This window comes from Bombina bombina, chromosome 2 (assembly GCF_027579735.1).
Source record: "Bombina bombina isolate aBomBom1 chromosome 2, aBomBom1.pri, whole genome shotgun sequence".
Classification (NCBI taxonomy): Eukaryota; Metazoa; Chordata; class Amphibia; order Anura; family Bombinatoridae; genus Bombina; species Bombina bombina.
The window spans coordinates 91,907,256-91,923,606 of record NC_069500.1 but is presented as its reverse complement, the minus strand read 5'-3'; the positions used below and the strand labels follow the sequence as shown (position 1 = coordinate 91,923,606).

Genomic DNA, 16,351 nt, shown 5'->3' with positions numbered 1-16,351 from the left:
GATTCTATTCAAATCTGTTTATAGTTCCCAAAAAAGAGGGAACTTTCAGACCAATCTTGGATCTCAAGATCCTAAACAAATTTCTCAGAGTCCCATCCTTCAAGATGGAGACTATTCGAACCATCCTACCTATGATCCAGGAGGGTCAATATATGACTACCGTGGACTTAAAGGATGCTTATCTCCACATTCCGATACACAGAGATCATCATCGGTTTCTCAGGTTTGCCTTCCTAGACAGGCATTACCAGTTTGTGGCTCTTCCCTTCGGGTTAGCCACGGCACCAAGAATCTTTACAAAGGTTCTAGGGTCCCTTCTGGCGGTTCTAAGGCCACGAGGCATAGCGGTGGCTCCTTACCTAGACGACATTCTGATACAGGCGTCGAATTTTCAAATCGCCAAGTCCCATACAGACATTGTTCTGGCATTCCTGAGGTCTCACGGGTGGAAGGTGAACGAAGAAAATAGTTCTCTCTCCCCTCTCACAAGAGTTTCCTTCCTAGGAACTCTGATAGATTCAGTAGAAATGAAGATTTTTCTGACACAGGTCAGGTTGTCAAAGCTTCTAACTTCCTGCCGTGCTCTTTATTTCACTTCTCAGCCGTCAGTGGCTCAGTGTATGGAAGTAATCGGCTTAATGGTAGCGGCAATGGACATAGTTCCGTTTGCCCGCCTACATCTCAGACCACTGCAGCTTTGCATGCTTAATCAGTGGAATTGGGATTACACAGATTTGTCCCCTCTGCTAAATCTGGATCAAGAGACCAGGGATTCTCTTCTCTGGTGGCTATCTCGGGTCCATCTGTCCAGGGGAATGAGTTTCCGCAGGCCGGAATGGACTATAGTGCCGACAGATGCCAGCCTTCTGGGCTGGGGCGCAGTCTGGAACTCCCTGAAGGCTCAGGGTTCGTGGACTCAGGAGGAAGCCCTCCTTCCGATAAACATTCTGGAACTAAGAGCGATATTCAATGCTCTTCAGGCTTGGCCTCAGCTAGCTGCGGTCAGGTTCATCAGATTTCAGTTGGACAACATCACGACTGTAGCCTATATCAACCATCAGGGGGGAACAAGGAGCCCCCTGGCAATGTTGGAGGTCTCAAAGATAATTCTATGGGCAGAGGTTCACTCTTGCCATCTCTCAGCTATCCATATCCCAGGAGTAGAGAACTGGGAGGCGGATTTCCTAAGTCGGCAGACTTTTCATCCGGGGGAGTGGGAGTTCCATCCGGTGGTATTTGCCCAGCTGATTCAACTATGGGGCAAACCTGAACTGGATCTCATGGCATCTCGTCAGAACGCCAAGCTTCCTCGTTACGGGTCCAGGTCCAGGGATCCCAAGGCAGTGCTGATAGATGCTCTAGCAGCGCCCTGGTCCTTCAGCCTGGCTTATGTGTTTCCACCGTTTCCTCTGCTCCCTCGTCTGATTGCCAAGATCAAGCAGGAGAGAGCTTCAGTGATCTTGATAGCTCCTGCATGGCCACGCAGGACTTGGTATGCAGATCTGGTGGACATGTCATCCTTTCCACCATGGACTCTGCCACTAAGGCAGGACCTTCTACTTCAAGGTCCTTTCAAACATCCAAATCTAATTTCTCTGCGTCTGACTGCTTGGAGATTGAACGCTTGATTCTATCAAAGCGTGGTTTTTCCGAGTCGGTCATTGATACTTAAATTCAGGCTCAAAAGCCTGTCACCAGGAAAATCTATCATAAGATATGGTGTAAATATCTTCATTGGTGTGAATCCAAGGGTTACTTATGGAGTAAAGTCAGGATTCCTAGAATCTTATCCTTTCTCCAAGAGTGATTGGAGAATGGATTGTCAGCTAGTTCCTTAAAGGGACAGATTTCTGCTCTGTCTATTCTTTTGCACAAACGTCTGGCTGAGGTTCCAGACGTTCAGGCGTTTTGTCAGGCTTTAGTTAGAATCTAGCCTGTGTTTAAACCTGTTGCTCCGCCATGGAGTTTAAATTTAGTTCTTAAAGTTCTTCAAGGGGTTCCGTTTGAACCTTTGCATTCCATAGATATTAAGCTTTTATCTTGGAAAGTTCTGTTTTTAGTAGCTATCTCCTCGGCTCGAAGAGTTTCGGAGTTATCTGCTTTACAGTGTGATTCCCCTTATCTGATTTTCCATGCAGATAAGGTAGTTTTGCGTACCAAACCTGGGTTTCTTCCTAAGGTAGTATCTAATAAGAATATCAATCAGGAGATTGTTTTTCCTTCATTATGTCCTAATCCTTCCTCAAAGAAGGAACGTCTTTTACACAATCTTGATGTGGTTCGTGCTTTAAAGTTTTATTTACAAGCTACGAAGGATTTTCGTCAAACATCTGCTTTGTTTGTTGTCTACTCTGGACAGAGGAGAGGCCAAAAGGCTTCGGCAACCTCTCTTTCTTTTTGGCTGAGAAGCATAATCCGCTTAGCTTATGAGACTGCTGGCCAGCAGCCTCCTGAAAGAATTACAGCTCATTCCACTAGAGCAGTGGCTTCCACATGGGCTTTTAAAAATGAGGCCTCTGTTGAACAGATTTGTAAGGCGGCGACTTGGTCTTCGCTTCATACTTTTTCTAAATTCTACAAATTCAATACTTTTGCTTCTTCGGAGGCTTTTTTTGGGAGAAAGGTCTTACAGGCAGTGGTGCCTTCCGTTTAAGTTCCTGCCTTGTCCCTCCCTTCATCCGTGTCCTAAAGCTTTGGTATTGGTATCCCACAAGTAATGGATGAACCCGTGGATTGGTTACACCTTTACAAGAGACAACCAAATTTATGCTTACCTGATAAATTTATTTATCTTGTGGTGTATCCAGTCCACGGCCCGCCCTGTCATTTTAAGGCAGGTGTTTTTTATTTTTAAACTACAGTCACCACTGCACCCTATAGTTTCTCCTTTTTTCTTGCTTGTCTTCGGTCGAATGACTGGGGGTGGCAGTTAGGGGAGGAGCTATATAGACAGCTCTGCTGTGGGTGTCCTCTTGCAACTTCCTGTTGGGAAGGAGAATATCCCACAAGTAATGGATGAACTCGTGGACTGGATACACCACAAGAGAAATAAATTTATCAGGTAAGCATAAATTTGGTTTTTTATCTCTATGATTACCTTGTATCTAAACTTCTGCAGACTGCCCCCTTATTGCAGTTCTTTTGACAAACTTGCATTTTAAAATCAGTGATGACTCATAAGTAACTCCACATGAGTGACCACAGTGTTATCTATATGAACTAGCACTGTTTAGCTGAGAAAAGCTGTCAAAATCCAGTGAGATAAGAGACAGCTTTCAAGGGCTTAGAAATTAGCATATAAGCCTACGTAGGTTTAGTTTTCAACAAAGAATACAAATAGAGCAAAGTTAATTTGATGATAAAAGTAAATTGGAAAGTTGTTTAAAATGACATGCCCTATCTAATTTATGAAAGTTTAATTTTGACTAGTTTGTCCCTTTAATTTTGACTTTACCATCCCTTTAACTTGTCTTTCATTTCTCTCTTGTCTTGTGTCTCGTCTTTTTTTTTCTTATCACCTCTTTGCGTTCTCATCAAGATAGATGGATAGAACATTTACTGTTTTGGGATGTGTTTTGTATGTTTGCGTAAAATATTTAAACTTGATATGTTTGACTGTACTAAAATATTTTCAGATAGTAATTAATATATTAATTATATATATACTTGTATATGTGAAAGCACCTTGTAGTACAAAGGATACCAGCCATGTGTGTTACAATAACTGATCAGGGTTCAATCTATGCAAGAAAGTTTAACTCCTTAGTGAATACAAAATTGTGTTTGTGAGACATATATTTGTTTTTATTAAATGAGCACCGTATGAACCAGTTATACAACAGCTTCTTGATTGCCAGTGACTGAAACCATTGTCAGTGTCTGTGATTATTGCCTGATGCGCCAGGGTTTTGAGAGGTGATGACCGGCCATGCGCGGGTTGATGCAATACACTATCTACCATGGATGGTGAACATGGTGCAAGTGCCTATGATGGTATAAATTTGCAGGCATTCCACCATATCGGGAATTTTTCCGTTACATCTTTATTTGTGCAACTAAAAGAGGTAACAAAATAATTATTGGCGAGTGCATCCGTTTTTGCAGTTTGTATTAGGTACTTGGAAGCACTCTGGGTAGTTGGCTTGAGGAATCGTGAGTTCTGACCCAGCTCTACTCTATATATACACATAAATATATACACAGTATATATATATATATATATATATATATATATATGTGTGTGTGTTTGTGTGTATGTATGTATATATATGTGTGTATATGTATGTATATATATATGAAGCACTATACTGAGCGTGTCAGGTGGTAACACAACTGAACTGCCTGTAATGCTACAAAACAAAAACTAATTTGAATTAAATAACTAACAAATAATAAACGTTATAAACTTTAAACTAAAAAAGGACATTAGACTAAGTCAGCAGCTATAAGCATGAAAAGACATTGCGTCATGTTACTGACAAAAAACTATTATAAATCATTGGATTTTTTCTACATTAAATATCTTTAAAAACTTTCACCAATTTAATTACAACTACAAAACTGCCAAATTTCATCACAATTACATTTTTTTTTCAGTTATGCAACTTTGAAAACCAAAATTTAAATAGAAACTTACTCAAACTTTAATAGCTTCCTAGTATATGAAATAATTCCAGAAAATAGCTTTAACTCCTTAAATTCACCAGCAGGGAGACCGCTATTTCCTCTGACCAGCAGAAAGGAGGGAGGGTTTAACAGCACAATTAATTGGGCACTAGGGAGGTTTGTGTTTTTCGTTGTTGTTTTTTTGCGTGAAGATTATTGCCAATTTGGACACAGACTCTTAAAGGGTTCGGTACCCAAGCACGATACTACACTATACTGTACATTTGACAGAAATATATATGGGGGGGGGGGGAATAGACCTCTTTTGAGCTAAGTTTCACGTTAATATTCATCAATGCCACGTAAGATAATAAAACTTTTCAGATTATTTTTTTTTTACATTGAGTAAAGATTAAAACGTGATCTGCGTCTCTTACTTTTATTCATTTAAATTTCAGTATAAAGATTAGTTGAGTATCTTTAGGATTGCTGACACCATATGTTATTTCATTTAAACGTTTTAATTATTTTAAAAGTGACAACTATAATTTGAAGAAGTTATTTAATGAGTTAGCGACTTTCCATGGAATCCAGACTCCTTTGCATTCCTTTGTCAATATCTTTAGATTTGCTAATAAATTGTTCTTTTACATAGTGGAGCATGGAGAATTTTCCTTTTTCAAAAGCTTTGATGGCATTTACCCAAACTGTTGGTACAGGTGCTAAATTGTTCAGTATTTGAGTATAAATGTAATAACAAATAATAAAAATCACAAGTTATGAGTTTTCCACTGTGTGTTAATGAGTTGCATTGTGTCAAAAAATTCCCATATTGAGAGTTTTCCTACAGTGATACTTGAGTTAACTAGAGAACCCATAAGGTTCAACGGCAAAATTCAAAGGGATATAGAACAGTTTGAGAAATTTTAATATAAAAAGTTTAATGAATTTGGTTCTTTCGTGAACAGCGGCTAGTGCCCTTCAGATATGTTCGTAGCCAGAATGATTCTTGTAAAAGAATCCCCATTCTAAGATCTGGATTTGCACAGATCTTAGTGTGGAGATCCTTTCCAGGAATAAATCTGGCTACGAAAATATCCGTAGGGCACGAGACGCTGCTTACGACTTGAACATCCCTAATGAATATGATTATTTAAAAAAATAAAAGCCTGTAATTAGAAGTGTATGCAGTAAACCTAGAAAATAATGTTATATAATTCTGCACATAGTGTAGAATTATATAACAGTATCTTAGCGCAAACTTTATGCAACATAATTTTGCAGCTGAAATTTGATTAACAAATAGGGTTTTTCAGACCGCCGATCTATGCTCTACTGAGTGGGTCTGGTTTTCTCCCTGAGCGCATATCTGGGCAGCTGTCTAGTCACAGCCCGGCCCAATCACGCCATTACACTCAATGTAGCTCGCTCCTGCTCTGTCTGATACATTGAGTGTAAAGGCGTGATCGCGCCAGGGTGGGACTAGACAGCTGCCCAGATACGCTCAGAGGGAAAACCAGACCTCTCTGCATACTTTTTCCAAATTTTTAAAATTGATACTTTTGCCTCAGCTGAGGCTTCTTTTGAAAGGTTCTTCAAGCGGTGGTGCCTTCTGTTTAGATCTGCCTGTCTTGCTATCCCTCCCTAGTCATCTGTGTCCTCTAGCTTGCGTATTGGTTCCCACTAGTAATTGATGACGTACCTGATAAATTTATTTATTTCCGGATATGGTGAGTCCACGACCCCACCCTTATATTTAAGACAGTTCTTTTTTTTACTAAACCTCAGGCACCTCTACACCTTTGTATTATTCCCTTTTCCATTTCCCTTCGGTCAAATGACTGGGGATTATGGTAAGGAGAGTGATATTTAATATCTTTTGCTGTGGTGCTCTTTGCCTCCTCCTGCTGGACAGGAGATATATTCCCACTAGTAATTGATGATGTCATGGACTCACCATATCCGGAAAGAAAGAAATGTATTAGGTAAGCATAAATTTTGTTATTTGTCACTATCTGGCCTCAGCAGAGGTGATAAAATAAGATAAAAGATACAAATAACTTTTACAAGTTACATTTTCGCTAATACATGTGTAATGCAAAAGTGTTTAAAGGAATATAAACGCAGAATAAGAAAATTCTCTTGTGTTATAACATTTTATTATTGCTTGCATATAGCTGTTGTTCTTTGTTTATCATATATCATGTAATATATGCATTTTAATCTTTTTTTTCCCTTCATTGTGCTTCAATCATTGCTTTCTTGTCTTTTCATCTTGTCCATACCATATATATGTAAGTTAAGTGTCTGTCTGTCTACTTGTGTAATTAGTATGTCAGTTTCTAGATGATGAATGTTAACCTGTTTACTTTTTGTTAAACATTAGACTGCTGTGGGATATCAGATCTGAATTCACCAATAAGTAATAACATGAGTCAAATTTCTCAAATTCTTATAATATTAGGAATTTGTATGAACTCTATTGAATTCACTTGCTTTTCTGGAAATTTGTTCCACAGAAAGACTTAAAGGGACAGTCTACAATAGAATGTTTATTGTTTTAAAAGTTACATAATCCCTTTATTACCCATTCCCCAGTTTTGCATGACCAATACAGTTATATTAATATACTTTTTACCTCTGTGATAACCTTGTATATAAGAACCTTCTTCCAGCTCCCTGATCACATGACTGTGACTGTTTATTATCTATTGACTTGCATTTAATATTGTCTTGTGCTAAATCTTAAATACCTCCCCGGGCGTTAACACAGTGTTATCTATATGGCCCACATGTACTTTCAGTGTCGTGTTGTGAAAAGCAATTTAAAAAGCGTGTGATAAGAGGCAGCCCTCAAGGGCTTAGAAATTAGCATATGAGCCTACCTAGGTTTAGTTTCAACTAAGAATGCCAAGAGAACAAAGCAAATTTGATGATAAATGTAAATTTGAAAGTTGATTAAAATTACGTCATATCTAAATAATGAAAGGTTAATTTTGACTAGACTGTCCCTTTAAGAGTTTGAGAATTTTTTTATTGAATTTTTAGTGATTCTAGAGGTAATATAAGAAAGAGCTTATTTACAGAAAGGTCGCTTGATACATGGTTTAGACTTCCTGTAGAGACAGTGAGAACACATCTTGTAAGGGAAATCCAGAATGTTTGGTATAATCATTGGCCATTTTGAGAATTAACTGAGAGTTCATTAAACGTATACATTAGAAGGATATGAGAGCCCTGAGTGTGCTTTCTCATTCTTTGAAATGCCATAAAAATCTATGCTTATCATCCTAATCCTGCTAGACAGCGATAATTGGTCTGTGTACCAGTAAATCTCAGGACCTCAACCTTTGTTAGAGACAGCCACCCATACACCTCTCTGTCTAGAATAAAGAACCTTATATTTTAATGGTGTTCCATTTGGACAGTAAAGTGAAAATTAAATTTTTATAGGTTAGATCTTCCTTTTTGAAGAGTAAATCTAGTAGGGATAATAGGAGCTCAGAAGTGTACATGTGTCTCTAGCATTCTATTGCTGCAGTGTTTACAACAATGTTTATAATAATGATATATACTGTTGCAAACACTGCAAGTGCACACTTCTCAGCTTCTATGAGACTATCTAGGTTTACTCTTCAGTAAAGGATAACAGGAGAAGAAAGCAAAACAGGAAACTGTTGGAAAGTTGTTAAAAATTGCATGGTTTATGTGAATTACAAAAATTACATTGTGACTTTAGTGTTACTGTGAATGTATTGATATAATGGAGATTTTTTAGAGAAACCTGCCTTCAGCCAGCTCCTGACCCCGTTTAAGCCCCTCCCCTAAGGATACATTTATCTGTATTCAGTGTTATAGCCCCACCCCTTTTATCAACAAATCTTTAGTGCTATGCCATAAATGGTAAATGAAAAGTATACTTTATATTGCTTTCATATGAATGGTGTTACTGGTTTAAAAAATCTCTCACTGGAAGCAATCTGCTGCTGTTGAAAAAAACAATACAAAAAAAACATTAGTGGGGCACCCACACAGCAATGACAATAACAGGACAAAAAAATAAAATGTATTGCATTAGACTTTGCAAATTCAAATGTACTGTTTTTCTACACACTATAAATATATAAACTTTAAACCCTGCTCAGGAAGAATGAATCTCATAATAAAAAGTTTTGTTTCCTTTGTTAGGAATACATTGTTAAAAAGACTACTCGATCTTTAAGCACGGCGCAGGTGGAGTCACCATGGAGATTGGCCCAGCCGTCTATCATCTCAAACATTGTACTAATGAAAGGACAAGGAAAGGTAACGCGTTTCTTCACAAAAGTTTGTTTCACAACTAAATAATAAATCAAGAGAAAACAATATTAAGTATATATATTAATATATAAAAATAGATTTTTATACACAAGGCTTCCATGCATAATACTTATTTAGTTAAATGTAAATGTTATATAATGCTAGTATGAATCCTCTTTCAATAACCCATGTGTTATACATGATAACCTCTTTTTATATATAGTTTTATTGTGCTTTCATCTGATATTACATAGTTCTGGACAGATTTTATGATGTTGAAACCTCATTGTTTTATAGTGAGTTTATTTCTAGTGCAGTTTTCGATACTGAACTCAAGCCAAGGTCAGTACATTTTGATTTTAAAAGCTTTGCTTGCCTTTATTCACAAGGCCGACTAGACATTTATAAATTATTATTTTTTCATTGAATATATATGAAGGAGACTGTGATAAAAATATATTTTACATTTCCTTTTATAATAACAAAAAACATTCATAATTTAGATAGAGCATATGAACTTTTAAACATTTTTCCAATGTACTTTTATCTAATTTGCTTTGTTCTTTAGTATCCTTTCTTGTAAATCATACTTGGGCTGAGGAGCAGCAATGCACTACTGGGAGCTAACTACTTATTGGTCACTTCACATATATGCCTCTTGTTATTGGCTCACACCGTGTGTTTAACTCTTAGTAGTTCAATGCTGCGCCATCAGCAAAGGAAACCAAAATATTTATAAGAGCATAATACCCAGAATTTGTCTTTCGCAATTCAGATACAGCATACTATTTTAAACAACTTTGCAATGTACTTCTTTTATCTCATTTGCTTTGTTTTCTTGGTATCCTTAGTTAAAAAGCATACCTAGGAAGGCTCAGTAGCTGGGAGCCAGCTGCTGATTGGTGGCTGCAAATATATGGCTTTTGTCATTGGTTTACCAATGTGTTCTGCTACCTCCAAGTAGTGCATTGTTGCTCCTTTAATAAAGGATAGCAAAATAATAAATCAAAATTGATAATAAAAGTAAATTGGAAATGTGATAATAGAAGTAAATGGAGTTGTTTTAAATGATCTACTCTTATACTCTGCCTGAATCATGAAAGAAAAGTGTGTCTGTCATACCCCTTTAAACAGAACAAGAATATTTGCTTTTTACTTTTTTTTTTTTTTAATCTCATCTTAAATGTCAGATATTCCAAGTTTTTCAACTATGAGCAAAAGGTCCCTTCTGGTTTTACTGACATAGAAACATTGCTGCTAGATTCTGTCACCTTGTGGATAATGTTGCTAATTAAATAAAGATGAATGTTGGCAGATTTATATCTGCTAATGTTATCGGTGCTTCCGGATTTGGATCAACAGAGGAGATTCATTTATACATTACTGATAAACAACTCTCTATATTAAACTTCATTGTTTTATGATTTACTCATCTGGTAAATAAAGAACAATTCTTTAAAAACACAAAATAATCTACTTTTTATAATGTCTATAAATAAGCAGCATTTAAGCATTTTGAAAATAGTTTGTCTGAAGAAATGTCAGCTGCTTAAAGGGGCAGTTTACACCAATGTTCATTTAACTGCACTTAATAGTCACTACCGTAAAGAAGAATATTTACAGATACTTTTCTAAAAATCTAGTATAAAACCTTTTAAAAACTTATTTAGAAGAGCCCAGTTTAGTAGTGTTGAGGAGGTTAGGCTGGGACGCCCAGTGAAAGGGACTGGGAAACCCGAAAGAGCAGACACTTCTCCCCTTTCCCTGTATATGAAAAGACAGATAACGCAAACAGGAGCAAGCAGTAAACACGCAATATACATTTTGATACTTTGGGGCTTAGCACAATATTATTTTAAAAATGAGCAAAACTATACAACATATATAACACTCCCAGATAGACTATATGAAAGGATCATCTACAAAACATTTATGCAAATAAAAAATCTAGTGTACAATGTCCCTTTAAATTAAAATTGAAACTGAAAGAGCAGTATTGGTTGTGTACTCATTGGCTGATAAGGACGAGTCACACATCTCAGTTGGTATGAGGGACATTGGTTTGATCAATACAACCTAGCTCTTTGGTGGACAGTATACTCATACAATTATATGATGTCTCGGAAATAGCATTCATGACCAGTCAACACAGTAGATTTGCATAATCAACAAATGCAAGATAACAAGACAATGCAATAGCACTTAGTCTGAACTTCAAATGAGTAGTATTTTTTTTTCTGACAATTTTAAAAGTTATGTCTTTTTCCACTCTCCCTGTACCATGTGACAGCCATCAGCCAATCACAGATGCATACATGTACCATGTGACGGCAATCAGCCATTCACAAATGCATACACACTTATTCTTGCACATGCTCAGTAGGAGCTGGTGACTCAAAACGTTTAAATATAAAAAGACTGTGCACATTTTGTTAATGGAAGTAAATTGGAAAGTTGTTTAAAATTGCTTGCTCTATCTGAATAATAAAAGTTTAATTTTGATTGAGTGTCCCTTTAAGCATTTTAGTGTTTTTTCCCAAAGCTGTTTTTGTTTTGTTTTTATCTTAAAGAGACATAAAACCCAAAATGTTTCTCACATGATTTGGATAGAACATGCAATTTTAAGCAACTGTCCAATTTACCTCTATTATTAAATCATCTTTGTTTTCTTGTTATCCTTTGTTAAAAAGCAGAAAGGTAAGCTCAGGAGTGTGCATGTGTCTGCAGAACTATATGGCAACAATGTTATACATCAGCAAGGGCACTAGATGGCAGCACTATTTCCTGTCATGTAGTGCATCAGACAGGTGCACACTACCTATCTGGATAATTCTTTAACAAAGAATAACATGAAAACGACACAAATTTGATAATAGAAGTAAATTGTAAACTTTTTAAAAATGTTATTCTCTGGGGCCGATTTAACATGCTGCTGTTTCTGCGCAAGCCATAAGACCGCTGCTCCTTAACTCGGCGGACAGCAATCATCCTGATCAGATACGATCTGGATGATTGACACCCCCTGCTAGCGGCCGATTGGCCGCAAATGTGCAGGGGGCGGCATTGCACAAGCATTTCACTAGAGATACTTGTGCAATGTTAAATGCCGACAGCTTCCGTCCGACATTTGTTAAATCGGCCCCTCTGAATCAAGAAAGAAAATGTTTGGATTTCATGTCCCTTTGAAGATAACAGAAATAGCCGCTGGCCCATAGGATAGAAGGGAGGGAGGTCATAATAGCTTGCGGAAAGACTCGTGCTACTATGACCTGAAAAACCCTTAACGACCAGCAACGTACAGGGTATGTCGCGGTCATTACCTGGTTAAAAATCCCACACATTAGTTGATTAAAAAGATAACAAAACAATAGTTACAAATTTGATGGTGAAACAGAGTATTTCTCTGAGCACATAGAGTCATCTGATTAGTTTGCTCAGTGATAGAGTAGACTATTTATAGATATTTCAAGTTTTTTCATTCTTAAATCTTGTTTGATTGAAAATTTAAGATTCTTTTTTGCAAGCAGATGTTAGCTTTCCCTTTGTTGAATGTAACATGACATTTGAATTTTGATTTTCATAATCTTCAAAATATTAAAATTTAATAGTTTTATGTTCAATATAAATTCTAAAATTATTCTTTAGAAACATTCAAATGGAAGATCAAATGTTAAGGGGAACCTTTGTTCTGACATGGCAGAATGCAACATTCTAAACTCCCAGAATTCCTGTTGGTAGAATCTGTGTTTCCACACAAATGCAAGAAGCTTGGCCGCAGATTACATCACATTGTAGGCAAGATTATTACTGCTACCTGACTCTCTCTGTTCTAATATAGTAGCCATTAGTTGTGTATAAACATTTAAAGAACCAAATAATAGGATAATCAACAATTGCACAATAAAAATACAATGCAGGAGCACTTGCTCTGAGTTGTAAATGAACAGTAGATTTATTTTTTCTGGCAAATTTCAAAATGTGACATACATCAAAGACTCATATTAAAGACTCATAAACATATACACTGTGAACTCTTGCACATGATCGGTAGGAGCTGGTGCCTCAAAAAGTGTGCACAATTTGATAATGAGAGTAAATTGGAATGTTTCTTAAAACTGCTGCTCTGTCTGAATCATGATAGTTTAATTTTTACTTTAATTTAATTTTGTCCCTTTAAAAAAATGAGACAAATTATAAAAATAGAAAATATCACTAAAGTTTAGTAAAGTTGCTAGTTTAAAAGTAATAAGTTACTAAACAACAAGAGGTGGTAATGACAAACATTGTGGGGGTCTTTAAAGGGACAGTCAAAACCAGAATTTTTGTTGTTTTAAAAGATAGATAATCCCTTAATTACCAATTCCCTAGTTTTGCATAACCAACACAGTTATAATAATACACGTTTTACCTCTGTAATTACCTTGTATCTAAGCCTCTGCAAACTGCCCCCTTATTTCAGTTCTTTTGACAGACTTGCATTTTAGCCAATCAGAGCTGTCTCCATGGTACATTCACGTGCATGAGCTCAATGTTATTTATATGAAATACGTGAACTAATGCCCTCTAGTGGTGAAAAACTATCAAAATGCATTTAGATTAGAGGCGGCCTTCAAGGTCTAAGAAATTAGCATATGAACCTCCTAGGTTTAGCTTTCAACTAAGAATACCAAGAGAACAAATCAAAATTGGTGATATAAGTAAATTGGAAAGTTGTTTAAAATTACATGTCCTATTTGAAACATGAAAGTTTTTTTTGGACTTGACTGTCCCTTTAAGAATGCCTGGGATAAGCATAACGCTATCCTACGAACGTTTAGGAAATATTGGCCAGACTTGTTGGGCCTATGCTTCTGATCTGCTGTCAAAATCTATGTTTCTATGTAAATATATTAGTGATCGGCTACAATTGCTTATTCTACTGACAGTTAGCTCAGCATGCTAAGGCACTGTGGCTGAGCTCTGTAGCAACCCAAGGGTTGCAGGTTCGTTCCCCGGCAAGGTCCACTCAGCCTTTCATCCTTCTGAGGTCGATAAAATGAGCAGCGCCTTGAGACCCTTATGGGTGATTAGCCGCGCTTTACAAGTACCCAATACATTCATACATACATACTGAGACTAGCGTATATTTCCAGTTCTGATTGCAGCTTCCCTAACAATCTTTGTCGTGTATTTTAACTTGCATTCTATTTCTGGTGACCCTCATGTTCTTTTTCTCTGTTGCTAATAGGGTCTTGGTTTTAGCATCGTTGGTGGTCAGGATTCTGCCAGAGGACGGATGGGGATCTTTGTAAAGACAATTTTCCCAAATGGAGCTGCTGCAGCAGATGGGAGACTTAAGGAAGGTATGAATGGTTCAGAAACATGAAAGATTTAAAGCTTGAACTGTTTTCAAATGCATTTGTTACTAGTGAAAACAAACACTCAAATATACTAAAGGAATTTCACATTGTACAGGTTCTTTCCTTGTTTCTTTATTTTTTTTATTTCACAATAAAAACAGATTTGTTTTAATAGCAATATTTTGCTAAAACCTCTAACTAAAACCAAAATCAGGAGATACATTGCTCTTAACGTGTTCAGAATAATGATAGAAACTACTACACTGGAAGACTGTACGGATCTCGATATTTTATTTACAGCAAAACAGTTTTCATTGTTGTTAACTATCTGTATCATTTTATGATTGTCAGTGTCTTGTATAACTCAATAAAAACTTATAAATAAAAAAAGAAAAGAAAAAAAAAGAAAACAAAATGATAGAAACTACTGCAATAAAACACAACATGCGCATGCTTAGGTGTCAAAACCGATGATAAACCTGTCACAACTCAAAATGTCAACTATACTATGTTTGGATAGTATCTAAGAGGAAGTGGGGTCTGTGAATATCTCTAATACTCAATGTATGAATTGAGTTTTTAACAATTCCAGGACTTAAAGGGACATGAAACCAAAAATATTTATTTCATGATTCAGATAGAGAATGCAATTTTAAACAACATTCCAATTTACTTCTATTAAATAATTTGCTTCATTCTTTAGATATCCCTTGTTGAAGAAATAGCAATGCACATGGGTGAGCCAATAACAAGAGGCATCTATGTGGAGCAACCAATCAGCAGATACTGAGCATATCTAGATGTGCTTTTCAACCAACAATATCACGAGAATTACGCAAATTAGATAACAGAAGTAAATTGGAAAACTGTTTAAAATAGCATGCTCTTTCTAAAGCATGAAAGAAAGTTTTTGGCTAGAATGTCCCTTTAAAGAACTGCCTTACAGACCACCACGCTCTGCCCTATGTATATATTATAAGGTATGGCATTTTAAAACCTGGTCCCCTATAAATGACATCACCATGTTTATCACGGGTTTGACAGTACATACAGTGGAATATAAACGTAAGAATGAAATTATCTTCACTTATTCTCTTGGGTTATTGTTCCAGATTCTCTTAGAGTCAAACATCACTCAGATCATTAAAATCTTATAGCAAAGCTCTATACTATTGTAAAAATTAAATATTTTTAAACAAATCATTTGCAGAGATTCACCAAATAATAAAAATGGGAAAGTCATGCAGTAAACAAACGGTTGTGCCGTACCTTGCCAGGATATGGATGGTGACTGGTGAATACATACATATGCCATTCCTGATAGACTTGCTGGTCACATGCTCTTGGGGAGTCGCAATGCACCTAGGAGTATGATTTTGTCTATGTTTAACACGTTAGCATGGTTAGAAACAGACATTTGTTTAAAAATAAAATGCTGTAATTAATTGTTTTTTTACACTAGAATATCCCTTTAATACTATCCCTGAGTAAGCCTTGTATACGTGTCTGGCTTTATGAGATATGACATAGGGAGCTCTTTGCTTTCACCAGGAATCAAAACCTTTTCTGTGGTTATTCTCTGAAGAAGCTGTGTTTTTTCCTAGTACCAGTTTTAATAAAAAGACAGCATATAAAAAGATAATAAAAATCAGAACTGACATGGAACATTTACCAGTAAAAGCATTTGGTAATTACTATGCAATTTTTCATTTGGATAAAACGTTCTTTAATGTACTTTTGTTGAACCAACATTTTTCCAAAGACTGTCAGACGATTTGATTTAATATATGAGATTGGTGCTGTTTGTCTTGCTATATAATCAGTATAATGTTATTAGTTTCTGACTTAAATAATCACCTTACTTATTCCAATCAAGCTTAGCTGTCCTCTTAGATTTGATCAAAGTTTTTATCTTTTTTTTTTTTGTGTCATTTTGTAAAAACCCTTCAGCCTGGTGCATGTGACCTAGATACAAACGCTGAATAATCAGACATGCTGCTTCTGTGATGATCAGATGGGAAACAGCACATTCTTTCATGCATTCAAAATACTAACAAATACTTAAAGGGACAGTCTACACCAGAATATTTATTGTTTTAAAAGATAGA

The 16,351-nt window shown here is 36.3% G+C and overlaps 1 protein-coding gene across 1 annotated transcript in view; it reads left to right on the top strand.

The window, feature by feature from the left end:
* The window catches only part of PDZD2 (PDZ domain containing 2), a 718,112-nt gene that overhangs the window by 504,826 nt on the left and 196,935 nt on the right, over positions 1-16,351 (top strand). Inside the window, 2 exon segments of the mRNA XM_053701173.1 lie at positions 8,794-8,910; positions 14,132-14,246. Coding sequence (XP_053557148.1) covers positions 8,794-8,910; positions 14,132-14,246 — 232 coding nt within the window.